The sequence below is a fragment of the Anser cygnoides genome, chromosome Z (genome assembly GCF_040182565.1).
Source record: "Anser cygnoides isolate HZ-2024a breed goose chromosome Z, Taihu_goose_T2T_genome, whole genome shotgun sequence".
Lineage (NCBI taxonomy): Eukaryota > Metazoa > Chordata > Aves > Anseriformes > Anatidae > Anser > Anser cygnoides.
The window spans coordinates 42,335,857-42,362,138 of NC_089912.1; the positions used below are offsets into that span (position 1 = coordinate 42,335,857).

The following is a 26,282-nucleotide window of genomic DNA, read 5'->3' on the forward strand; positions in this document are numbered from 1 at the left end:
TACACTGCAGTATTTTTATTCAGCCATGAGTGTTACTAAATCTTTAAAATGCCATTTTTCTGTCGGAGTTCATTCATAAAAATGATTTATGATTAAATCTAATAAAATCAAGTAAGGTACAACATTCTTCAGCAATGCAGTTGATTAAAATCAGCTTCACCTGTAAGAACATTATACAAACCACTTTAAAACAGCAGTTGTCATTCAGGTCATACAAAGAAGGCAGACTAGAGATATTTCATAAAATAATACTTTTATCCCAGAGATCCTGCTCGGTTGGTACAGCACAAGATACTCCATCTGACAGCCAGTATCTGATTATGCTTCAGGTATCCTAACAATAATCCCATCCTTCAAACAAGCTTCACAACTGGAAAGTATTTATGAGGGGAGAAGTCAAATTCTGGAGGAACCTAGAAGGAAAAGGTTTAAAATTTTACATTGAAGCACTACTGAATTTGTATTCAAAATGAGGTACACCCTGCAGATAGATGAAAACTTTCAAATAGCAGGCGGTTTAAAAAATAATCACAGCTCTTTCCTATCCGGAAAATATCCCAACCCAGTTCTGGATATTCCAGTCACTCTCCAGTGGTCATGGGCGCCAAGTTGTAGAGCGCTGGTGTGCCTTACTTCAGTGTGATCCTTCCCTCTTCCGTGCCCACCACGCAGCAGGAAGCCTGAAGGCCCTCTCCTGAAGCCTGCTACACAAGCTGATGATACGTAGCTACCAATTACTCTCTGCTTTTGAAGACTACCCATACTTGCACAGGTCATCCCACACACGCTTTATCCAATTTTGTTTCAAAGACATTTAAATAGAGAGTTTTCTTTATTTAAATAACTACAACAAACTACTTCTAACTATGGCCTCAATCCGCTAAATCAGCTGTAAGAAATCTGTGGTAGCGTTGCATTTATTACTGTACTTCACATTCATTTCAACTGGCATTTTCTTACCTTAGAGTCTTTTTTGTGGCCTCCTGCCAGTAGCTTCATGACCACAATATTGGGTTTAGCAACTTTTAGGATTCGATTGACCTAAACAAAAAACAACAAGAAGTTTTCAAGTGGAAGCATATGACCTCAAAAATAATTCAAGGATAACACTCAAATGTTTACATACTCTAACAATTTTGCAGTCCTCTTCCAGCACCAGTTTATTTCAGATGAGATCAAGGCATTCTAGATGTCCTCTGAATTTCATTAATCCAATTGATATACTTAATTTATTTTAATATTGACTTTTTTATTCAACAGACCATAGAGACCACTGCTTTCCATGGTTAAGTTCAAGGATTGTTAAAACTATGGCAAGTTCTAAGGCACTTGTCCACATAAAGGTTTAGACAGACTCTTGGTATCTTATCCCATACACTGATCCAAACCTGACGAGGAAGATCAACTTAAGCACCAAGCAGGCTGCTTTTTAATGGAAGTGCTCTGGGCACACTTGAACTACCTCGAACTACTGTTAGCCTCAACTAGCCAGCTCTTGTGTAAGCACCACCAGGAACCAGAAAAGAGGCAGGGATTCCTAAATCCTCAGAAGAACCTAATCCCGTAACTGTTCTTAACCTGCTCGGATGCAACAGAGTAAGTGTCCTTACTTCAAAATACAGTTCACAGACACGTAGTTTTTAGGCTATGAACAAACAGGGAAGAACTCCTACAAGGGTTTACAATTACTGCTGAGAAAACTGCTCCAGGAAACAAATGCCAGATTCAAATCCTCTTTCCAGCCTGATGACGCTGAAGCCATTTTTCCCATCTCTTAGGGAAAATGACCAGTTTCCAGGTACGTGAGGCACATGTACGTGTCACCTTCTCGGTAAAAGAGATATGCTCTTTGAATGTGGCCAGAAGGCAGCAAACAAGCATAGATAAATTGCTTCCTATCGTTTAAGATACTCAGCAGGGAGAGGGTTTGGAACAGGGAGCACAACCCAGATTTCATTATCGAATGTACTGAAATGAACCACTGCGACACCAGCCTCCTGTCTGCTCCGTAACCAAAACGTTCAGCTTTGCTCATCAGCAGAGTACACGTGAGGCACCCTCGATCTCAAACAAATACTGCTAAAAAACAAACACACTCATTCTGTTATTAGCAACCACTCCTTTTTCCAGTATTTCAGCCTTACCTCATGGTCTGGGTTAGGAATATTCTCAAGAATCATTTTTGCTTGCTGGAAGTGTTTGCTAGCTGCCATGTAGAGATCTGCTGACTGAGGAGGGGGACTGTACTTATTTAAATCAGACATTTCCTAGCATGTTAAAGAAAAATATAAAGACATAGTAAGATCAGTTGCCAAGGAATTTTATTTTTATTACCTTAATTGAAAACAAATTACTGTATTGAAGAAGAAAAATTTATGTCAACTAAATACTTTAAGAATAAGCAGTAAAGTTGAAAACATTAATTTTAAAAGGCAAATATCAAGCAGCAATAAATTATTTAAATATCATTTTGTAGTGCCACAAAATGCAATGAACTACTACTCTGGATAAAATTATCCCCGTTCTGAGCAACTTGACATTCACTTGCTTTTTTAGTCCCATGCAGCAGCAAGTGAAAGTACAGGAAAAAACAGGAGGAAAAAAGAGAACAAATGGATGTAATGTTAATTACTCGAGGCATGTTTATGGCAAGTGATAGACTCACGCTTCATTTTACATAATTTTGATCCCTTAACTCTTTTTTTACTCAGAGATAAAACCTTCTATGACAAGGGAGGAAGCCATGATAGTCTTCATTTTCACAACTGTTCATGACACTAATTCAGGAATTGTGGCTGGCATACAAAATAGTACAGTTTCAGTATAAGACAGACCTTTAGAAACTTAAAAGACTGGCCACCAGAAATCTAAGTTCAACATGAAATGTCCAAATTTCTGTATCTGAGGCAGAATAGCCCCACAAATCAGTAGAATGTAGTTGGTTACTAGGTACAGTGAACACCAAGGTGAATACAAGCCAACAGGGTGATCTTAAGCTCCCTGTTAATGGCACACAATATAACACAGGGAGAAAGACCACAAATTGCAGCTTGAGAGATTCAAACAGGACATGAGGAGGAAAGGCTAATAGCACAGCCCTGAATCAGGTTATCCAAAGACTAAGAGGATCTGAAAATGTATGGGATCAGGTTATCCAGACAGGTTGGAGATATCCCTGGATTTTTTTCAGACTTGTTAGACAAAGACACAGCTGGTTTGATCTATAATACTACTTCAGGGAGGAGACTGGACAGAACAAGCCTCCACAGATTGCTTCCAACCAGCACTTCTGTGATTTAAAACTGAAATTTAATTTTATCTTTGTTTCATTTTCCTATTTGCTTGCTGCAGTAATAAAAACATTCTGCTAGGTAAAACACAACCAAAAAGTGTGTCAATGGACTTTCAATAAACTTTATTTTCATGCAAACCAACACAAGCATCTCAAACTGCCGAAGATGACCAATTTTTAAGCATCTAAGAGTCTGAGTTTACTACGAATTCAAAACTATGTTTTTCCTTGCATGCAACTAAAGCTAGAAATCCTTGCAATTTTGACTTATAGAAACAGAATGGTTTGTGTTGGAAGGGACCTTAAAGATCATCTAGTTCAAACCCCCCTGCCATGGGCAGGGACACCTTCCACTAGGTGAGGTTGCCCAGGTAAGCCTTAATGTGAACTTCGAGATGTTAAGAGCAATTTTTACAATGACAAAATTGTCTATAGCAGGTAAACAAATGATTTTTATAAAAGAATGAGTGGTGCCACGTTTTAAGATTACTCACTTTAAACTGCAGGTAGTGCACTGGGGGTGGTGTGATAACACTGTTGAACGGAGCAAACCTGTGCTCATATCGCACTTGTTCACTATCCAGCTCAAACTTAGGCTTTCTTACTTTGCCATCCATGTCAAATGCGATCATTGTCTAAAAAGGACAGGACAGAGTACAGTGAAAAGGGTTAGCTTTATGTTGTATTTTGCTGTGAGCAAGGTGGAAGTTATGATTTAGCTATAATTGGAAGGAGGTAATAGTAGTAAATAATTTACTGTATCACATTATTAACTTGAAATTAATTTCCAGTCCCACTAAAAACAGAGGGTATGCAGGTATACTTCTTATTTTAAAAAAATTAAGCCATTGTTCAGCAAGCACATATAAATTACCTTGTACATTCCAGCACACATATTTTGGTATGCTTGACTCATGGTGATCTCTCTACTCAGAGGGCGAACTGCAAATTTCACAAAGATTTTTTTTTTATTCAACATAAGCACACATACGTATATCACATCAAAATATTTCCTTCACGTTTTCTGAAACTGATGTAATCCTCAAATATCATTAAAAATAAAGAAAGAAAACTGAAGCTTAAATATCAGGAACAAATTTTTGCTCGTCTGACCCCTGAATATACGAAACATCACAAGACATACTTAGTAACAACCATCACATGAACAGGATATTGCCTTCAATGGAATAACTCTGTTCAGACTGTCAATGGTATTAGCATGTCACTATATTACATTAAATGATCTAAAATTTACAGTTTGTTGTTTGCTTAATCCATGTATTTTTTAAACATTTAAGACTAGAAGGTTAAAACTTTTTAACTAGAAAGATTCTTACCCTAATAATATTCCTTGATGCTCCCCTTTAGCTTCCATTGTTTAACTGGCCCCAAATTTGGTACCTTTTTAGAAAGCATAAAATTTGGTAGTAATTTTCCAAATTTCTAGAGCAAAGGGAATTTAGTTGAAATGATCTTGAGCTGTTCATATCTAATTGTTCTCCTTAAGTGGAAGAGAAGGATATATAAACACAAAAAAGAAGGAACAGCAAAGAAGTAGAACTTCTGCATGCTGTTCAGTTCCAAAGTTAATGCTAAGGTAACTCCAATACATCACAATCTTAGTAACCACTTAGGCATGGAAAATCCGTATTAAATGCTATTTAAAGACTGGTTTGAGCTGCCTCTTTAGTAGCACGCTTATCACTCTGACTACAGTAGCAGTTGGCTATGATTTAGGAAAAGAAATTCTCATCGCCTGTTTTCTGACATACATCAGAGAAAGTCTGACTTTTGAATGAGGTTTCTGCATAATATTACTACCACTGAACTGAAATAGGGCAATTCACCATTGTAAAATTAAGAAACATGCTTGAACACATTCTGAAGCCAAAAAGAAATTACAGAAAGACACTGGAAGTTTGGTTTTTGAATCTAGCTACAGAAGCTTGTTAAAAAAACCATACCTTCACAGGAATTATAGACTGTAAAAATGTAGTGTTTTTCAAAGACAATTGCTCTGGTGCTGTTAATTACACCTTAGAGCATCTAAGACATAACACTACTGGTGAAGCTATGAATATAAATGAGTTTGGGATTTTTTTAAAAAAGCAATTCTGAAATAAACAACCGTGGAAAATTCTTATGCAGAGAATGTTCTTAGTTAAAATGCTTTACTTTCAGTCTTCATTAACTTCAGGAATCTTTTCCCACTCACATAAACGTTCACTTGATTAATTTTAAATTTTAGTTCTACACAGCCACAAGAAGAAAAGAAAAAGTCTGAGTTACACTTTACACCTCAGATACCTTTTTTCTTTTTCTTTGTTTTCTTGCTACTACGGCCTTTCTGTTGTTCCTCCATTATTCTCTCTTCTGCCATTTGAGAGCTGTCAGCACGGCTCAGTGTTGACATCAACCAAGCATACAGGAACTCTGATAGATACCTATGGAAGAAACAGTATGTAGCTGTTACATACCACAGTGTAAATCTTAATGCACACATCCCAACTGAGTGCTAAGTCAGCCAAAGAACTAATCACGAGACTACTAGGACATTTAAATCCACCTGTTTTGAAGAAGGTGCACTGCTGAAATCAACCACTTATTCTGTTTTGTTTTATTAAAAGACTCCACACAGAGTCTCAAGGTATGCATACATTTACTAAGTGAAGTGAAAGTTTCTTACTGTTTCAAAATCCATATAAGATTATTTTTTCTAGAATTCTTCCTTCCCCCACCATCATTTTAAAAATGCTTGGTTTGCTGTCTAAATGCTATGTCTCTAGTTTTATTATGAGTTACTACTAGTAACTGTTTCAAGCATTAAAAACCCATAAATAATCACCAAAAAAAGCCAATCCCTCAGGAACACTAGATCCACATGCAATTTCTCTTAATATTTAAGAGAAATCTTTAACAATTCTTTAAGAGACATTTCTTAGTGAGCGGCAGTGGATCCAAAAAGTTCGTAACCTGATTTCAAACCAAAAGGAATGGGGAAAAAAAGAGCAGAAATTACAAATCTGGAGCATGTGAAAAAAAAAAAAAGTTTCATAAGAAGTTGTAACTCAGAAGAAAAATTACTGAGAAATTTGCAGATCTCCTCTCAGACACTTCCTCTATTTTTTTTTCTTTTCTTCACTTAAAGTGAGGAGACAAAACAGCTGATGTGATAGCTCTGGTTAAGAATGATTTTATTAAAATGGGGTTGAGGGGGAAATACAGACAGGTAAAATAGTAAGTTGCAGAAAACCTTGTATTACTTACTAAGGTAATACTTAGAGCATATTGCAATCTTCTGGTAAATATCTATAGTGTTACTTCTCCCACTTAATGTTTAATCCACTAATGAAACAATGCAAAACATAATGAGATGCACTGAAGTTCAAGTCATTTAAACCTGTCTCATCACTCAGAAAGAAGGCTGACAGCTTACATGGTAAGAGCTTTTTTTATTGGTAGCTTCATAAAAAACAAACAAACTCAAAAGTACAGAAGTACTTTAAGGTTCAACATCAATTTTTTAATGCTGAACCAAAAAAAATGAACTATTTAAAATCTTCTGATTTGGACCAAGACATCTACTATGAAAAATAATTTAATGTGAATGAAGATGAATGATAATGAGGTAAAGAAAAAAAAAGTATTTTGACTCCATATAGTGTGACCGTTTTGACTCAATGCAGGTACCTCATCAAATATGCTCAAAGAATAAGATGTTTTTACATAGTCACCTTTTAGATGACAGTCACAACTTTAAAACTCTGAAGTTCTTTTTAAAAATGCTAAAGGGATCAATGAGATTACTGATCTTGATAGGACAAAGACAGAAAAGAATAAAGGAAATTGTTTTCCTTCTGCATTCTCTTCTGCCAAAACCAGTGTATTTTTCATCTATTTTCATTCGAAGATACTGTTTTCAAAAGCTAAACAGAGAACCAATTACTATTTCAAGAAAATGTTAAGTACACTAATTATTAAGTCTAGGAAAGACAGCAATAGATTTTCCTTCTCCACTTGTAATTTTATGAATAGGTAACTAAACAGTGTGTTGAGCAAGACTGAGATTAAAAGTAATAACTGAAGTCCCTATTTTAACTATTTGCAACTAGAACTCAGTGGGAGCAGCCCTCCCCCAAGAACTGTCAATAAGGCATCCTCTTACCAATATATGTAGTAATATTCATGCATACTGTAAAGTTCCAACTCAAAGCCACTCAGAAGATACTGTATCATAATACGAAGGTTATGATATAGGACCCAGGTGCCCAAGCATGCCAAATGTTGCCTTTGTGGTTCCTGCTTCAGTAACATACTATGAAGTGCTGCATCTACTTTTTCTGCCTACCGAAAAAGAAAGCAAAACAAACTACTCAATAACAGACAGGGAAGGAAGAACATATGACTGGAAGAGCATTTGAGTTCTGCCAGAAATAAAATCTTAACAAAATCTGAATACAAATTGGGTCAGCAAAGCTACGCTCCAGATTAAAAACAGAAATGTTTTTCCAAATACTGTCACCTCTATGCTCTAGAACTGTCAGAAATCAGAAAGGTTACTCACATGCCTGTAAGAAAATTCAGCACAACAGACAAAAAAATGCTCAATACAGTCATACAGGGAAATAAGTTTATCAACCACTAATAACATTACTCCTATTAAAACTTAAAATTTTAAAGTTGTTAACAGTCATGTGAACACTGGACCTCAAAAAACACAAGTGGGTATCTGTTTTGCTATATTGGCAATTATCTGTTTGGGTTTTTTTTTATTTTTTTATGTAGCTGCAATGAAAAAGTATATTTCTAAGCTTAGTATGCAAGAAACGCACTGTGGCCTAACACTGAAAGTAAAACATTAGTAAGACCTATGCAGTCTTAAAAAGTAATTGTACAAAAGATATGAAATATTCCACCGTAGGAATATTATCAGTAGTCCTGAACAAATCACCCCATGTTACCTATTACAAAGTGAAAAAACCAGTGCCTCTGAGCTGCAGTACTGCAGCAAACTCTCAAGCAAACCATTTTCAGAGAAGCCGGAACACACAAATTCTCCCCTCCCCCCCAACTTTCTGGGCTGTCCTCCTTACCATGAAGATCCTGGAAAATATTTGCTTATTTCATTACCTCTGACGCCAAATAAAACATTCCCATCAAGAGGAAATATACCTTTCCTGTGTTGGTTTTTTTTTTGTTTTTTTTTTTTTACCGCCCATTCTGAAGAAATGTTCAAAACAAGCTGAAGCACATATTTTTTAAGAGTTATTATTTCCTTCACATAAACTTCTTAAAACTTAGAAAAATTTAGCAATTTGCATCCTACAGAGCTATAAATCTTAATTTTCAGAAGTGTCTTGCAAATATGTCTCCCAGAATCACAGAACAGCCCAGGTTGGAATGGACCTCCAAAGACCATCAGGTCCAACCTTTCACGGAACAGGGCACTTCTATGAGATTACCCAGCTCCCTATCCAACCTCATCTTGAAAACCTTCAATGATAAAGATTCCATCACATCCCTAGGGAGGTTGTTCCAGTAACTGGTTGATATCATTGTAAAAAAAAATGTTTTCTTATATCAGGATAAAACCTCTCGCAGTGCAGCTTGTACCTTTTGCCACTTGTCTTCCTCCTTTGCTGGTGCGGTAACACATGTATTGTTGTAACTACTTGATCGTGTGGATTTGGGCTCCAGCTATGCTGGTAAGATGGACGTAATGAAGGTACTGAAAACCTACACCTTGTCAGGATTCTTAGTAACCAGCCTCTCAGTCCTGTTCAACAACGGGTCTACTCTAGCAAGGTTTTTGTAGTCCTCAATGCATAGCTGGCCACAATTCCATACACAGTACTCTTCTTTTTTGCTTTTAAGCACAGACAAAAGCTCATTATTTAGCCAGGGTGGTCTCTTGCTCTGCCTTGTTCCTTTCCCTTTGTAGTGAGTGGTCCATTCTTGCAATTCCAGGAGTTTGTTCTTGAATAACTCCCAGCGCTTACAAGCTTCTTTGCCCTTCTATGTGCGCTTCCTAGGAAATCCCTCACAGATGGGTGCTAAGCATACTAAAGTTGGCTCTTCTAAAATCTAGGCGTTTGTCCTATTACTGGTCTTCAGTGTGCTCAGCCAGAACCCAAACCCCACACTGTTACAATTGCTGTATCCAAGGCCACCATTAGTTAAGAACTTAACTAAGTCTTCTCAGTTTGCAAGCAGTAAATTTAGCAATTCAGTGTTCCTAGGTGGCATACTGAGGACCTGTAGCAGGAAGCAGTCCTCAATGCATTCCAGGAACCTGATGGACATCCATCTCGCCCATCTCTCCCTGCTTACATCTTGCAGACCAACAGTTTCAAAAAGGACACAAGACCACAAGCACTGGAGTTGCCACTGGATTGCAGACACAAGAGCAGATTTCCCCAAAGACTACTTATAGGATAAAATTAATCTAAAATAATAATTAAAAAAAAACAGTATCTTTTTGTTCAACAGATCTAACAAACAGTATGAGTTGCTTCTTTTGCATAGAATCTAATACCATATGCTCCACGAGGGTACAAATATACCTAGAACAATAGGTTTGCTGGCCTGCTGTCTGGGATATTACCTCATCCTGGAGGGTGGCAAATTCCTCGAGAATATGACCCAGTTTATCTCTCTGACGAGCTCTATTGTGTCCATGGATTTGAATCAGACTACAGAATGGCTGAAAGAAACAAAGAGTAGTTTTAATTTTTCAGCACAACTTTGAGACTGCTATGGGGAGGAATACTGTGATGTCTGCTTGGGCATGTTTTAAACGTGTATTAGGAGGTGGGTTCCTTTAGGTTCCCTGGGGAATGCAAGCTCTGTGGAGCAATGCAAGTGTCTATTTCTCTGTACGTAAGTCAACATGAGATTGAAGGAACATCCCTAAGGAGTCTGATCAGAACAGACCGCTCGTGGGAAGAGAGAAATTACTTAAATCTATTTTCTGATCTTTTCATTGTGCTGCACTGTAGCAATAAATACAGAACCTTTTCAAACATTTTTTTTTTATTTTTCAAATAGAAGAGAAGGTAAAAAGTATTTTTTACTCTAGTGCTATGCATTTGTTTTGTGGTAGTGGGTGTGGATTTCTAATAATGTGAAGTGTTAGTCAAAATGTTAGTGAAAAACCTGGAAGAACAATACAGGCAAAAAACAGCCATAGTTATTATACCAGCTTTCTAAAAGCGTATTCATTTTCAAGATGGCTAAGTTTTGCAATTTTGCCTTCACATCAGGAATCTGTAAGAAACGGTTTCACTTTCAACAGTAGGAAATCTTGGTAAGAAGTACTCATATATGCATTTATTTACTGTAATTGGAATGAACACTTACCCGGACACAATGTGTCACAAACGAATCAATGTAGTCCTTAGCCTGGTGATTATTATAAAGACAACACCTAGAAGGGAAATACCAATATGCATACATATTAATATAAATGTTACCCATCTACATAGCACAAAATTCAAGAAGAAACATGAAGGCAGCAACAGTAATTAACTTCTTCATGAATAAGCACAAGTAAGTACAAAGTGTGCACGTTCTTCATATGTCCGCAGAAATATTTTTTTTATCATATATGTAAACACATGCAAGTCAATTCAAGATCCACTTACTTTGGAGAAAGTACTGGAGGACTGACAAAAGACCTTAAAGCATCTTTTACCATGTCTTGCATGAGGTGAGTACCAAACACCTTCTTGTTATCTACCAGAAATGTTGTCTGAAAGTAAAAATGTGTTTTTAGAAACATTCTTTAAGTTAAAAGTTATGCTTCAGAAATTACTAATAGGAAGCTGTTATGGTACCTAAATTGTATCAAAAACTTGCAAGATTGCTTTAAAAATTAAAATAATTTGTCTAGGTACAAGGTGACGGTCTCAGAAATAAAGGTATACTGAGATCAGTCACTTATGTGGTTAATCCCTTAATACAAATATAGCTCTGTAAGGTGCATAAGAAAACTGATTTTTTCTTGGACTTCAAAGACAATTGATCAGACAGATGTTTCTTTCTGAAGATTAACAGAAACTAGGCTATGCAGTTTCCCTGGAGGCAGAAAAGGCAAATCTGAAAAGAAATAGGCCTAATGCAGATTTTTCTCTATCCTATAGATACTACTGCTTTCATTGGTTATGTTTGCTGCTCATTCCACTTTTCTCCATGAGTGTGCACTGTCCCTTTCTTACATGGTTTACCAGCAGCTGAAGAAAAAGCTCTGCTGCCAGGCACCCACAGGGACTGCACAAAGACGTGTAGTAGAAAGTCAGAACACACACACACTATGAAAACGTTTTACTTGCCAATAGTTATTTTCCATCAGATGTATTCATGGCTTAATCAGGATCAAAGGGGATGTGATGTTCAGGGACACCCTATTTGAATCAAAATCTCTCATAAGGAAGTATATTTTACTCTGAGTTAAGGAATATATAATATACTCTCAAGGCAAGTGAAACAGTGAGAAAAAAAAATAGAAGCCTGTTGTGCCCTAACCATCAGTTACTCTTGTAGGAATATAAGCAGTCTATATATGAAATTCGGTCACAACAGGGAGACTGAATACAAACACCAGTCCCAGATTAAGGCAGTCTGTACAGAACAGTATAAAAATGCTTGTACAGTTTTAAGGTAGAGAAAAAAAGTTCAACAGTGTGCTCTAATTAGCATGTACTAACATGGTCTAAACATTATTTTAATGTGTTTAAAAAAATGACATCAGAACATAAACTCCATTTATCTGATACTTAAGTACCTAGAGAAAATGTTTACAACTTGTATATTATTAAGTGATATGTAAATAATTTAAATATTTAAAATAAGAAGATGAATCTGTATTTGTCATGAAATTTTAAGTACTTTACTCAACAACATAGATTAGGACTTGCCTGTAACAGAGATCTTGAAAGAACACATGGTGACTGCTCACTAAATTCACAGAAAAAATCCTAGTTATATTTAGGAAAAAAAAAGACAAGTCAGTTTAATATCCAACTTTTTTATCTATCTATATACAGATATATAGAGTTGCATTTTATGTACACATTGCACACGCACACATAAACACAATTGTGTAAATACACCTATATATATATACACACACACAGACATGCACATAACATAGCTTATACAAATTGTAAGAAAATAAGCATGAATAATTTGAACAAAACAGAAGATATAAGCTAAAATCTATTTCTTCTGTAATTATCCATTATTGAACAGAACAAAAGGTTTTGACTTTTCTTTTTCAGATGCAACAATTAAATGGTTAATATTACAGAAAAAGAGATACTGTGAAACAGCTCAGGTCTCAGCAACATTGAACCAGGTATGTAACAAAACTGCAAAGTTTAATTGGCAGCAGGTATTTCACGCAAATACTGTTTTAGTATATCCTGTAACAGATTACAGGAAGACAAAAGATTTTTGCTTGGTCTTTGAACTACACCTGACATAACTGTTGCTCTTTTGTCAGTCAGCAAATTGTGTTAGAAAGTATCTGAAGCATTTAAATCACTTATAATAAATGCAGGCAGTAACTGAGGGCAGCATCTCTATTCAGGGAAAAACACAGGCAGATGCTTAGCTTTATGTCTATCCAAGGAATTACATGCTTAAATGCAAATGTATGAAGTGCTCTCTTGTGTTACAGGCACATATGTAGAATAAGGAATACAGTAAGGAATGGTGTCCTGCTATTGCAGATACAGCTCTTCAGCCAAAGAAATAAGAACCAGATAGAAATTAATGTGCTTATGTTCTGTCTTTGCCATGCATTATTACTTAACAGGTAATGGGAAAACGGGAAGTTTGAGTGAAAAGGTCTTTGAAAAAAAAGATGACGATGAAGTATCATGAAAGAGAGTAGGTTCTAAAATGGTACACAGCAATACGAAATACCGAAAGATTTATTGATATAGCACAGTTTTTTCTGCGGTGAGCAACAGCACTGTATATATGGAATGATTTTTTTCAAAAGTCATACTGTAAGATCTTATGTTTGGCTATAAATACAAAATATTAATGCTTACCAGTATACAGTGCAAATTAGTTAAGTTGACCACTTCACATACAGTTTTTATTCGGTCTATTAGTTTGGAAAAATAATTGACCATTTCTTCCCTTTTAATTATTTTTGCATATCGAGGGAAAGTTGGAGGCAGCAATCTCTGATTAACAAGGGGTTCAAAGCCCATCATAATAGGATGATCTAAGAAAGGGGAAGAGAGAAAGAGAAAAGCTGCACATAAACCGTGTTTTCAGAACTCACTTTGAAGTGTAATACAAATGTTTCCACTAGCAAAAATTAACTTTTTTAACTGATGGCTAATTTCTGGTGACACAAACTCCCCAGCTGAGATAATGATTACTATTAAAGAAAAAAAAAACTCAACGCCTTAGCAATTACCCACAAAGAAAGCGAGGTGGTGTTTCTTATCTTGAAATAGCATATGCACTAATTTGGAGTGCAATACACTTTACCAAAAGCTCACATGGTCTCTGGCTTTGACATGATAATATTACTTTAAAAAGAACCAACTTTTAGAGAAATAAAATTGAGATAAAAATGCAGATCTATAACAGCTTGTATAACAAGTATTATTAGTCCAAGATAAGCAGTGATTTTTTTTAAATATACTTCAATATTTGAGTTTATTAAGGCAACATATTTAAGAAATGAATGAAATTATAAAATTTGATACTTACCTCCTTTAGTGGTATCGTTCTGTGCCTGGATACCATGATGTAATGAATTGTGGATGGCAGAAAGCAAGTCAGCTGCCTGAGTCATCAGTTTCTGAGCTTCTGCAACTGCACTTGTCTGAAAGGCAGAGAACAGTTATTAGCACTTCCAGTGAAAGTATAAAAAGTTTAAGACCTCCATAAGAGCTAACAGAAGCTGAACAAGATCCATAACTCCGCATAATATTCACCTATTATATCCACAATTCTACTACAATAATAAGCTGCTACACAGACCTAAATCAATTCAAAGTAGACTGTGAAGTTAACTTATACGGTAATCAGACTCTAAGATGACCTGGTTTTGCACATATCATTAACTCATAGCAATTAATACAGAGAATTTGCTTGTAGATCAGAGTAGATCAGTTCCACATCACAGTTTTATTTCCATTCTACAAATGGTTAGAGTGTAATTCTTCTGAACTACTCAATCCCTTTTTCTTGAACATTGATGTCTATCGATTACATTTGGACCTGACAATTTAATAAAGGTCTTTTAAACTGTCCTGTAGGCAGCTAGATATAAACTCAATACCCACATGGATGGAAAAGCTAATGATTCTCTAGAGATGGACACAATACAGCCCAGTGTCAGGTAACTGACAAAGAGACAGGACTTGAGAAAGAAAAGTTTTTCTTGTGAGTGTGAAAAGAGCGATCCCAAACCTGTAAATGTTTTCTTTATGTGTTCTAGAAGTGACATTGTCTCTCTGTACAAGGTCATACTAACATCAGTTACTGCCCATTCACACGTTTTCGTAAGAACTGAACAGAAACTGACAATAGCTACTATAAGGCCTTCCCCAACCCTGCACATGCAGCAACATCAACTCAGGTTCACAGAGTATTTTTTCTGCTTTAGAGAAAGAATTATAATAAAAACACATAAAAAAACAAACGTACCTCTTTTTTGGTAAATGCTATTAGAACAGTCAGTAGTACCCGGGTAAACTTTACTCTGCTGAACACAGCTAAACATTGTTGATGCTGTAATTAAAAAAATGCTTCAAATTACTAAGCAATACACTCAATTAACATTAAATCCTGAAACTTATTAAAATATCTTCCATAAACCTATAACATTATGCTCCCAAGTCTTAAAAACAGGTTATCTACTTTCCTGAAGAAGTGTTACAGAATTTATACAAGAAATCTGTGCTGCTGCCAGAAAAGCACTAACAAAAAAAAAAAAGCACTAACAAAAAATACAAAGATGCTTTCAGTAAAGTATAACCACTAGCTAACTCCTATGCAAATGCCATTCAAATTTCAGCTTAGGTGAACAGTCACAAGCTATTAAAAGAAACTGACTTTTTCTCTTTTTTTTTTTCCTGAAAATCCACATTACAGGTTATTTCTGAATAAATTAGGTTACTGGGAAAGAAAAACCATACCCTTCCATATGAACTACATCAAATACACTAATCATCACTCGTTTTGGAAGGAGTTACACTGCTTCCATCTTCTCTTCCTAGTTTCTCCCTTGACAGGGAAGCTGACAGCAGCAGTAAACGCTGTTGGAAGGAACTGAGGGAAGAAGGTAGAGGACTGATAATCTACTTTGCTAATTATCTTTTCTTGAGAGATGGATAAATAAATGGCAGCATTGCAGCAGCATCACTATTCTCCCAGCAGTATCAATCAAGAAGCTTTTCAGAGCTTAAAATCCAACCTACTAGGATGGGCTATGCTCAGGGCCACGTTTAGAGAAGCTCAGATACGCGAGCAGTAGCAACACTGGTGACACACACTTCTCACAAGTTGAAATACTGATTTAAGTTAACAACATACTAATTTGGGAAATCAGGAAGAAAAAAGTAACTAATTCATTACTTCAAGTTCAACTTCAGGATCTCTCTCTTCTCCTTGTCGACTTCGAGTGCTCTAAAAGGTAAAGGAATTTGAAATAATTTATTGAAAATTGCAAAGGGAAGCTGCTGAAAAAAACACCTTTATACTCTCTAGAACATCCATCTGTTAAACAGCCCTAAAAAACAATTCTCAAGTTCAAAATTTCGTAATATATAATCTACGTTCTTAAGTCATCCAGAACACTCGTACAGTAATTATACCGACCACGGTCTACTTTGCAAATAGTCAATTTCCACTTTTTATGGAAATTTTAAGAACATTTTATATAGTAGACTTTGACAAAGGAAGATTGAATTCTTCAATGTCACACAGTATACCTACATAAGAGCCAGAAGAATATCAACACCCACAATCAACATTTATAGACAGACTTCTCCCTCTCCCAAACCTACATTAAGCACCCCTTAAGTATAATCAGCAAGGCAAGCATAAGAGAAATACCTTCACTCGTCTTTGCATGTCATCTTCTACATCTTTTAGCATACCTGTAAAAGTGACAATACAGCTAAAAGCTGAGAAGCATTCCTAGGTACACCTACACCACTTAAAGCAAGAAAACTGTATGGAGAAGGCAAGTTTTGAAGTGCTTTAAACACGTATTAGCCAAATACTAGGAAAAAAAAATCATGCGGGATGACAGGATGTCACAGAATCACAGAATCATCTAGGTTGGAAGAGACCTCCAAGATCACCTAGTCCAACCTCTGACCTAACACTAACAAGTCCTCCACTAAACCATGTCACTAAGCTCAACATCCAAACGTCTCTTAAAGACCTCCAGGGATGGTGACTCAATCACTTCCCTGGGCAGCCTATTCCAATGCCTAACAACCCTTTCAGTAAAGAAGTTCTTCCTAATACCCAACCTAAACCTCCCCTGGCACAACTTTAGCCCATTCCCCCTTGTCCTTCCACCAGGCACGTGGGAGAACAGACCAACCCCCACCTCGCTACAGCCTCCTTTAAGGTACCTGTAGAGAGCGATAAGGTCGCCCCTGAGCCTCCTCTTCTCCAGGCTAAACAACCCCAGCTCCCTCAGCCGCTCCTCGTAAGACTTGTTCTCCAGACTCCTCACCAGCTTCGTTGCCCTTCTCTGGACTCTCTCGAGCACCTCGATGTCCTTCTTGTAGTGAGGGGCCCAAAACTGAACACAGTACTCAAGGAGCAGCCTCACCAGAGCCGAGTACAGGGGGACAATCACTTCCCTAGCCCTGCTGGCCACACTGTTTCTTATGCAAGCCAGGATGCTGTTGGCCTTCTTGGCCACCTGAGCACACTGCTGGCTCATATTCAGCCGACTATCAACCAGTACTCCCAGGTCCTTCTCGGCCAGGCAGCTTTCCAGCCACTCATCTCCCAGCCTGTAGCTCTGCTTGGGGTTGTTGCGCCCCAGATGCAGGACCCGGCACTTGGCCTTCTTGAACTTCATACAGTTGACCTCAGCCCATCAGTCCAGCCTATCCGGATCCTCCTGCAGAGCCTTCCTACCCTCGAGCAGATCGACACACGCACCTAATTTGGTGTCGTCTTGCAACAACAGACAAATCAGAGTATACCCAAAGTTAAAGTGTTCCACAAATCTTCTAATATTAAACTAGTTCAAGTCTCTATGAATAACACTGCATAGAAAAGACTAACGTAAATATCTGTGTATACACTAATAACATATGTTATTATAGCTTTAGAACTACTTTTTCCTCAAAAGCAGTCCATGTAGATCACAATAAATAGCAAAGTAGAGAAGCAGAATTCAAGAAGAACACTTAGGTGTGATTTGTATCTATCTCAGTCCTGGATGATCCCATGCTTAGCCACTTGGCTGGCATGTATTAAAGCACCTCTCCTGTTTTTCAGGCATTTAACAAATAAATAGCTGAAACTTTTCTTCAAGAAAAAAAAATATGGTTGGCCATATTTGCTTGGTTTTTACCAAGCCACTGGTTTTCACAGAACTAGAAAAAAATAACAACTGAGATTCCTGCTGATTCATTAAATTCAGTTGAAAGTAACCAGCTTGCTCAGACGAGACAGACTAATGGAAAGATAAACAGAAAGCAGAAGCTGTACCTGTAACTCTAAGATCTGTCACACTGTTGGCCATTTTAAATCCATAAGTCATTGATTGAAAATCTTCCTAAAAAAAATTGCAGAAGCATGAAGTAGTGAAATATAAATAAAAACTACAAAAAACTTAAAACTGTTAGCAGCATAAAATAAATAAATAAATAAATAAAACATAAAATAGAAGTTCGGTTTTATTCTAAGCAATGGAATACAACCTTGGTTAGGGTGCTTTTCCTGCTCAAATCCAGCTTGGGAAAACCATTTTCTGCATAAACCCTTAATACCAGTATGCCTTCATAATTCTTACCAATTGTCATCCTCTCAAAACATTTCAAGAACGATGGATGCACAGTACTATTCAACCAATTTTAGATCTAGTCAGTAAGAAGTACTTGTCCAAGTTCAGAAAACATCAAGGTTTTCTCCGGTACAAGGGCACAGAAAACCAGGTTCTCGTTCCACTGATATATATACATTTCAAATAGACAGACGTGGTTATCTGAAGTAGAAAAATCAAAAACTAAACAGAATGAAAACCACAAGTAAATGTGATTTCAAATGGTTAGCCACAAAATTTGCATTATTTCCTGAATAAAATATTTATGTGCCTCAATATTCAAGCAAAATATAGGAAACATCTCCATTGAAGAAAAATGCATTTTAAAAAGATCAGGTCTAACACCTTCAGGAGGATGAAGTGCTGCTCCTATGGTACCCACCAATCAAACAGGAATAAATTTCTCTAAAATGCTCTTTCATTTGTGTTAAGGAGTCTACATACAGTGTAGCACACTTACCCATAAGATATACTGAAACGTACCTCCTCAAAAACAGCTGCTTTGTTAACTTTTTCTCTGGCAATATCACAGATTTTTAGGATCCCCAGAGCAAAAGCCTTCATAGCAGGATCTTCTATGAAGTCCGGATTATGAATGTAAAGGCAAGTGAATACTGTCTGTGCCAAGGAATGTCCCTCTAACCATGTTATCTAGGGAAAAGAAAATTAAGTGTTTTATTCATGACAGCCAAGTCCTCATTTTTATATCCCCATTCTTTTTGCATCTCACTGTGCTTCAGCAAGTAAGAAAGTCCATATCCTCTTAACTTTCCATCTAGCAAAAAGGGTTGGAGAAGGACTCTTAACCTGCCCATCTGCTGTCTGTGAAAGGCAGTAAGTTAATTAACCATAAGCACTATCAAATTGCAGTGTGGGGTAAACCTCTTCTACAGAGTTCAACTCTGCTCTCTAACTGTAGCTTACACATGACAAAGTTAAGAGACCATCAGACTTATAAATTTACTCTATACAAATACAGAACAAAAAAAAGTTTCCTCTATTCAAATACAGAACAAAAAATTAAAGTAGCTATGAAACAATTCAGCAATATTCTGCATGTCCTCTACAACTCACAGCTTCTTTTCACAAACCAATTTCTCTACTTTCATGGTTTAAACTAAAGGGAAAAAGCTTTGGTAATTTAACATATTATTTCTATCATGCAATACAGTAGGATCAGATTTCTAACATGACCATAGTTCCTTAAAAGTTCAGCAGTTCACCAGTATTTCAAGGGGCTGGAAAAAAGGAATAATGTTACACCACATCAAATATACAGTGACCTTTCTATGGTTTGTTGTGAATAAACTAAACAAAATTGAACTGTTGCTTTAAAAAAAATGAAGTAGTTTTACTGACATAATTTTAAAGAGTATCTTAAAGTATTTTGTATCATCTACTGAGCAAATGAAAAGATACATATAGGAAGAATAGTCACAATTATCATATGTGAAAATATGTAGAAATGTGTGATAATTCACATAATTCCTTTCTAAATGGAATTAGATATTTTCTTTCCATTCCTCAAAACGCCAATGAAAGCTCAAAGTCAATGCTGACTGTACAAAGATGAGCAACAGGCTGCTGTACACTACTGAGTATCACTTGCCACACAGACAAACCCTGACAGACAGCAGGCAGATATACACATGAAAAAACTATCATTATAGAACCTTTTCACATTATTTAAAATATTACCAGTTCTCTTCCATAATGATTTCTAGGAATTAAAAAACAAGCAAACAAACAGAAACATAAAATCAAAGTTATGGCCTGGTATACGCCAGTGCAAATGTATCAATGGAAATCAAAACACAAAGTACATATTTTCTGCTTAGTGGATCCTTTTCCTCAAGTTCTTTTTTTTTTTTCTTTTTTAAATCTGGATTGGGGGATTACATTTGGAAAGCAAGAATATTTAACACTAAGAGCGGAGAAATCCTCACCAAACAACAAAAGCATGTATCCATTATTCCTATCAGCTCAGGTGAAGTGAGATCCTTTATTTTAATGGTGCCATCCTTAAAAAACAAAGAAACAAACAAATTTTAGGAATTTGGAAGACCACAGACAAAATGCGACTTATTATTGGTACAGCCAAAAAAGAAATTACAATTTGGTTAAGATTTCAGAACACTAGCATATGATAAGCTTTACAATGCCTCAAAAATTCTGGAAAAGTTTACTTTCTATCATCGTGTTGAACATCGACCAACAGAGAGCTTTTCAAAGAACAGTATAAAATAAAAATTCTGATTTATGAGTTGCCAATAACAGTTTAAAACCAAGTAACTGGCAACACTCAAAATCACAAAATAGTATGTGTAGCCACAGTAACAATTGAACAAGGAATAATATGTACGACCTATGAAGGCTGCTTTTTACACTGCAGATACTTGTATGTAGTTTTACTTCTTTGAGGGTCAGGAACGGAAGCAGCAACCCTATTTCTTTGATTTTATTTGTTCAGTGTGTGCACATCTGAATCAAGAATTAGATGGCTGTTATTTTACTGGGGCTTCTCTTTCAGTCTGTTCAAAGTATTATGGCAAATTTTTTTTTCCTCTCTGAGTCCATTAGTTTTTCCAAAGTAAAAGACAGTCTTTCAGCCTAGCTTCAATCAGTTTTGACTATTCAGAAGTTAATTACCACTGTGAATGTCGTTAAATTTGCCAGCTTCTTTTCGGTGCTAATGAACTGATAGTCACAAAGCGTTAATTTACAGCTTTTGTAGAGAAGCTGGTTTCCTTTCATCTGGAAGATGGACTAACCAATTTATCTTCATATAAAAGACATGTTTTAGGGAAGCACGGGATGACTTGCCGAACTGTTTCTGAAATGTATTTATTTGAGGTATTAATACTTAACAGTTTTACAGTACTTTTCAACTTAAAGAGTTACTATCATTGTGGTAATGTAAATAGCAAAAAAGGCAAGCACCACAAGCTACTTATCCAAAATAAAGAGAAAAGTCAATTTATGTAAAGAGTGAAAACATACATGAAGTTGAATTATGTTTAACTGCAATTTGGTTAAGCTATACCATACTTCTACAGCCAGTGAAAAGGCATAAACAGAAAATTCCCACAAACCTTAATAGCTTGCTCAAAGTTAAGAACCTTTCTGTTAACTTGGTTTCCAATCATACCAGCATCCATCTTGGGATCCATCATTTCAATGGCAGACATGGCTTCAAAAAGACCAAAACTAAAGAGACAAAAATGATCCAAGTTTAATTACCTTATACAAAATGGTCTTCACAAACCAGCATAAAAGAACATATAATGACAACCCTCTTAAATACATTGCGTTCTGACTGATGACAAGAACCTATAAGAGGAACTGCAGCCATGGGAGAGATTTGCACTGTATCAGGGGAAAAGTGCGAAGAAGGAGGAGCAGCGGAGAGGAACTGGTACGGACTGACTGCAGCACCCATTCCTCATCCCTCTGTACCACTTCAGGGTAGGGAAGGAGAGGTAGAGTAGTTGGGAATGAAGGAGTGAAGTTGAGCCTGGTAAAGAGGGGGAGGAAAGTTGTTGGTTTAATATTTAACTTTTTATTTCACACTACCTGAATGAGTAAATACATTTTAATTGGCAGTAAATTAATTTTCACTGAGAGGGTGGTTGGGCACTGAAACAGGCTCCCAAGGGCAGTGGTAATGGCTCCAAGCCTGTCAGAGTTCAAGAAGTGTTTGGACACCACTCTCAGACACATGGTCTGATTTTTGGGTGGAGCCAGGAGTTGGACTCAATGATCCTTGTGGGTCCCTTCCAACTCAGGATATTTGATTCTATTATCAATCTTGAGAGGGCATGGTTTTCATAAATTTAAGGATTGTTCAAGAAGTATGTAAGAAAAGAGATGCTTAGCAAAAAACACTTAGTTTTTATTTTAAGCCAAAGAACACTACTTAGCCAAATATCACACTAAATCCATGCACACGTTTCTATACACCCCATACAGACATATCACCTTTTTAAAAAATACATAAAATGATAAAATGATGTTAAGTTAAACAGATGTTCTTTATTATGTTACATCCAAAACCCTAAGTAAGGCATATCATAGAATGGCTTGGGTTGGAAGGGGCCTTAAAGATCATCTAATTCCAATCCCTCTGCCATGGGCAGGGACACCTTCCACTAGATGTGATTGCTCGAAGCCCCATCCAACGTGGCTTTGAACACTTCCAGGGATGGGGCACTCACAGCTTCTCCATTCCAGTGCCTCACCTTCCTCATTGTAAAGAACTTCTTCCTACTATCTAATCTAAATCTACCCTATTCTAGTTTAGTACCCTTCCTCCTAGACTGCCCATGTAAAAAGTTGCTCTCCATTTTTTATAAACCCCCCTTTAAGCATTGAAAGGCTACAATGAGGTCTCCCCAGACCCTTCTTTTCTCCGGGCTGAACATCCCCAGCTCTCAGCCTTTCTTCATAGTTGAGGTGCTCCAGCCCTCTGATTATCTTTGTAGCCCTCCTCTGGACCAGCTCGAACAGGTCCACGTCTTTCTTGTGCTGGGGGCCCCAGATTTGGATGCAGCACTCCAAGTGAGACCTTACAAGTGAGAGCAGAGAGGGACAATCAGCTCCCTCAACCTGCTGGCCACACGTCTTTTGATGCAGCTCAGGAGGCAGCTGGCTTTCTGGGCTGCAAGCTCACACTGCTGGCTCATGTTGAACATTTTGTCCACCAGAACCCCCAAATCCTTCTCCACAGGGCTGCTCTCACAGGGCTGTTCTTCTCCCAGTCTGTGCTCATGTCATGATTGCCCCAACCCAGGTGCAGCACCTTGCACTTGGACTTGTGGAACCTCATTAGGTTCATGTGGGCCCACTTCTCAAGCTTGAATATATATATCCCCCACGAATTAATGGCATTACACATGATATAAACAGTAATATACTTTGAATATACTAGCTTTGTTTCAAATGGGCATTATAAGAAAACTGACACCAAAAATGAACCAAGCAGAAGAACTCCAGCACGTGACAATGTATCTCTTGTAGTCAGCAAGTTCATAAAAGCTTGCTTAAGAGATACACGCAATGAAAGACTGGCCTACAACAACAGGATATAGTGCCTCACTTTTTGTACACTGATATCCAGTGGATTTGCTGAAGAAGCCTTTCTTAAATAAAAAAAGGTTACTGCATGGTGGATGTCCTAATTCTGAGAGGCACTTGTGTATAGAATTATACCATGAAAATGTACTTTGATTCTACTGAGTAACTTTGTGACATCCTTGAACACAATTTTAAGAAATTATATAGCGTGTTTCTGTCTTCTAAGCTATTAGTCTGAAGTGGGCAGTTCTTTCCTTCTGCAAGTGAACAGACTTACACAGTTAAATAATTTACATTTTCTTCAAAATGTTTTAATCTCAATTAATTCTTAAAAAAATAAAAACATTAAGATCTTAGCACATGCTTTTTGTTTAAGTGTATTTTTTCTTAGTCTGTAGAGTTCTCAGTTTCCAATTTGGCATTACGTTTTAGAATTACTCTAAAGCACATCTATCTAAAACTTGCTAGTGACAATTGAGGTAACTGAATTTAAAAACTCTAAACCTTTCTGGTCTTTTTGTGTAAAAGCATGTCCATATAAAATAGGTCAGTAGGTTCACCACTTTCAGCATCACTGATGATAACAAGTTCTATAAACCTCTAATGTTCGCACTGAATCTATTAACAGAAAAAGTAATGCTATACTGGCACTATGGGAAACGTTCAGCCTTCATATAGATGCATCACATACATACCAATGAGGATGAATGGGTATTCTGAATATTTCAACTACTTTAGTTAAATAAAAATCAAAAGAAACTTAGCTCATACTGCATGACTTCCTCATTAGTAAGTATTAAAGCATTTGCACTAATTCTATGAAAAAAAACAAAACTATCCTAAAGGCATACTTACAGCTTGGCATACTTACAGCTTGTCATGAAGCAGTTCTCCTAACTTCAGTTCTACAAAGAAACAGAACATGATAAATAATTAAAATCATCCTTCCAACAGAACTTGTCCAGGAGAGTTGTATTACTTAAAAATGGTATTACGCTAAAAGAGAAACTTGTGGGAAGCAGGCATTTCTACCCTACCTTTATTTGCTTTTACTTAGAAAGCACTTTTAAAACTGAAAGGCTAGAAAAACAGCCCTTCATATTCCCTAATTCTTCGCTGCTATCCTAGCACTTGAAGGGGTTTAAAATTACCCAACAGTAGCATTTGAATAGCCTGAAACACGGGACATCACTTTTCCGTGCTCCTTTATGAAGATGTCTAATTTTTCCAGAGAAGGTATTTACGGAAATGCTTACTTTTTCTCATTATTTTTAACAAAGCCTTTAGATGTGTTCGATAAGCAAACGAAGTACAGATCACCAATAAAAGGGAATTATTTCAAAGTATAAGGAAATTGTGTCTATCGTTGTGTAACTTCGTTGTGTGGTAAGCTGAAGTTTTACATTTTTTCCTTAATGTCATCATAAAATCAATTAAAAAAACTTGCTGTCATAGTAAACTAATAGCTAATAACCATAAAGGTGGTCATTTAAATGAAACCAATTGTTTCCCTGCGAGTGGGACGTATTGCATCTCCTCTGAAAGTCACCCTTATTTCAAAGATGAAAAATGAAGCACTGACCAATTAAATGAAAAAAAAATCATCAGATGCTGCAGATTCAAAAATGTACAGAAAAAAATGTTGATTCTGCATGGATGAGAGGGCTTTCCACTTAGCATGAGACAGGAAAAACTCTTTGCAAAGAAAAAAAAATCAGATGCAAAAATGCATACGATAACAACAGAAAAAACATGACTAGAGAAGATATTTATGTAATCTGAAAGAAGCTAGGCAAGGTTCTTCTGATATTTCTAGCCTTGCAGTAAATCAAACACAGGGAACCATAGCATCAGTGTGGTCCACTCATCTGGATCTTGAACGCGGGTCAAACTACTAAACCAAAAAATTATTCTCAGTTCTCCAAGGGTTTAAGTTTAAAACTCACCTCTACAGGCTTCTTCAAAGTCCTGGGTTATATCTATCCAGCTTGTATTACTCTTTTCCATCTTGTCAGGCATACCGAGCTCCCATCCCGAATCGTCATCTTCGACTGAAGCCTTCATAACCATGGTGCTGCACCTTTAAACCCACATCGGACACACGACACGTTACGCACAAATTACAGAAAACGCTTCAATGGAATGTGTTTTTTTTTTTCCCTGCAATATCAGGGGAAACGGGAAAACAGACGAATCTGGTTTCATTCGAACAGCTACTACTACGTAATAGACTGAAAAAATTACTCGTACAGTTCTTTTCTAGAGGATGCGTTGTTACCCACAGCTTCCCTACCACTAGCTTATAGGCTATGACGGAAAACCCCTTCCGCAGCCTCGCCGGCGGCCCGCTACGTGCCGCCTCGGCCCCCCCGCCGGAGGCCTCCGCGGCGGCAGGAGGCACCCGCGGCGCCGGCACCGAAGGGGCGGCGGGGCCGGGGGCGCCGGGGCAGCCGCTGGGGGCAGCCGCTGGGGGCGGCCGTTGGGGGCAGCGCCTCGCCCGCTGCCGGGCGCCGCAACGGCCGCGCTGGGCCCGGGGGACGCCCGCACAGGACCGCCGGTGCCGCGCCTCGCCCGGTACCGCCCCCCTGCCCCCAGACACCCGCCCCGGGCCCCCCCGCGGAGCGTGAGGCGCCCCCCGCGGCCCCCGGCCCTCACCCGCCGCGCACAAGGAGCGCCCCTCGGCCGCCGCCGCCACACACGGAGATCGGAGTCGGCCTCGGTGCGCATGCGCCGTTGCTCCTCTGCGCACCCTCGTCTGCGCGTGCGCGCACCGCCGCTACCGGCTGATGGGCGGGGGGGGGTCGGCGGCGGCCTGGGGAGGGCCCGGGTGGGGAGGGAAGGGAAGGGAAGGGAAGGGAAGGGAAGGGAAGG

The 26,282-nt window shown here is 37.7% G+C and overlaps 2 protein-coding genes across 6 annotated transcripts in view; one reads left to right on the forward strand and one right to left on the reverse strand.

Annotated features, from left to right (window-relative positions):
• Nucleotides 1–26,176, reverse strand: NAA35 (N-alpha-acetyltransferase 35, NatC auxiliary subunit). Of its 4 annotated transcripts, none has more exons than XM_066988429.1 (23): nucleotides 26,067–26,176; nucleotides 25,358–25,491; nucleotides 24,283–24,316; nucleotides 21,431–21,545; nucleotides 20,285–20,359; nucleotides 18,822–18,989; nucleotides 18,005–18,071; nucleotides 16,379–16,422; nucleotides 15,899–15,949; nucleotides 14,969–15,052; nucleotides 14,027–14,141; nucleotides 13,351–13,529; nucleotides 12,208–12,267; nucleotides 10,936–11,042; nucleotides 10,652–10,718; nucleotides 9,897–9,995; nucleotides 7,458–7,636; nucleotides 5,600–5,736; nucleotides 4,167–4,234; nucleotides 3,787–3,927; nucleotides 2,145–2,267; nucleotides 961–1,041; nucleotides 1–413 (listed from the first exon to the last, which is right to left on the reverse strand). In XM_066988429.1, exons 2-23 carry the CDS (start codon nucleotides 25,479–25,481, stop codon nucleotides 354–356), a joined length of 2,178 nt encoding a protein of 725 aa, XP_066844530.1. In that variant the 5' UTR covers nucleotides 25,482–25,491; nucleotides 26,067–26,176; the 3' UTR covers nucleotides 1–353. The 4 variants fall into 4 exon arrangements, with proteins under 4 accessions (XP_066844530.1, XP_013051258.2, XP_013051257.2 ...); XM_013195804.3 differs by lacking the exon at nucleotides 26,067–26,176 and adding an exon at nucleotides 25,705–25,850; XM_013195803.3 differs by lacking the exon at nucleotides 26,067–26,176 and adding an exon at nucleotides 25,662–25,684.
• The window catches only part of AGTPBP1 (ATP/GTP binding carboxypeptidase 1), a 66,456-nt gene continuing 66,169 nt past the window's right edge, over nucleotides 25,996–26,282 (forward strand). Inside the window, exon 1 of one of the 2 annotated variants that reach the window (XM_066988424.1) lies at nucleotides 25,996–26,130. The gene's annotated coding sequence lies outside the window, so the exon portion shown is untranslated. Of the gene's footprint in view, nucleotides 26,131–26,154; nucleotides 26,239–26,282 lie in introns of those variants that run through there. The other variant, XM_066988423.1, reaches the window with a different exon arrangement.

Coding starts and splice junctions, on each gene's coding strand:
- NAA35 (XM_066988429.1), bottom strand. CDS start 25,481: ATGGTTATGAAGGCTTCAGTCGAAGATGACGATTCGGGATGGGAGCTC. Junction 15,053..15,898: donor ATCCTGAAGTTGAACTTGAA/GTAATGAATTAG, acceptor TTTTAATTACAG/CATCAACAATGTTTAGCTGT. Junction 1,042..2,144: donor TTCCTAACCCAGACCATGAG/GTAAGGCTGAAA, acceptor TTTTTTGTTTAG/GTCAATCGAATCCTAAAAGT.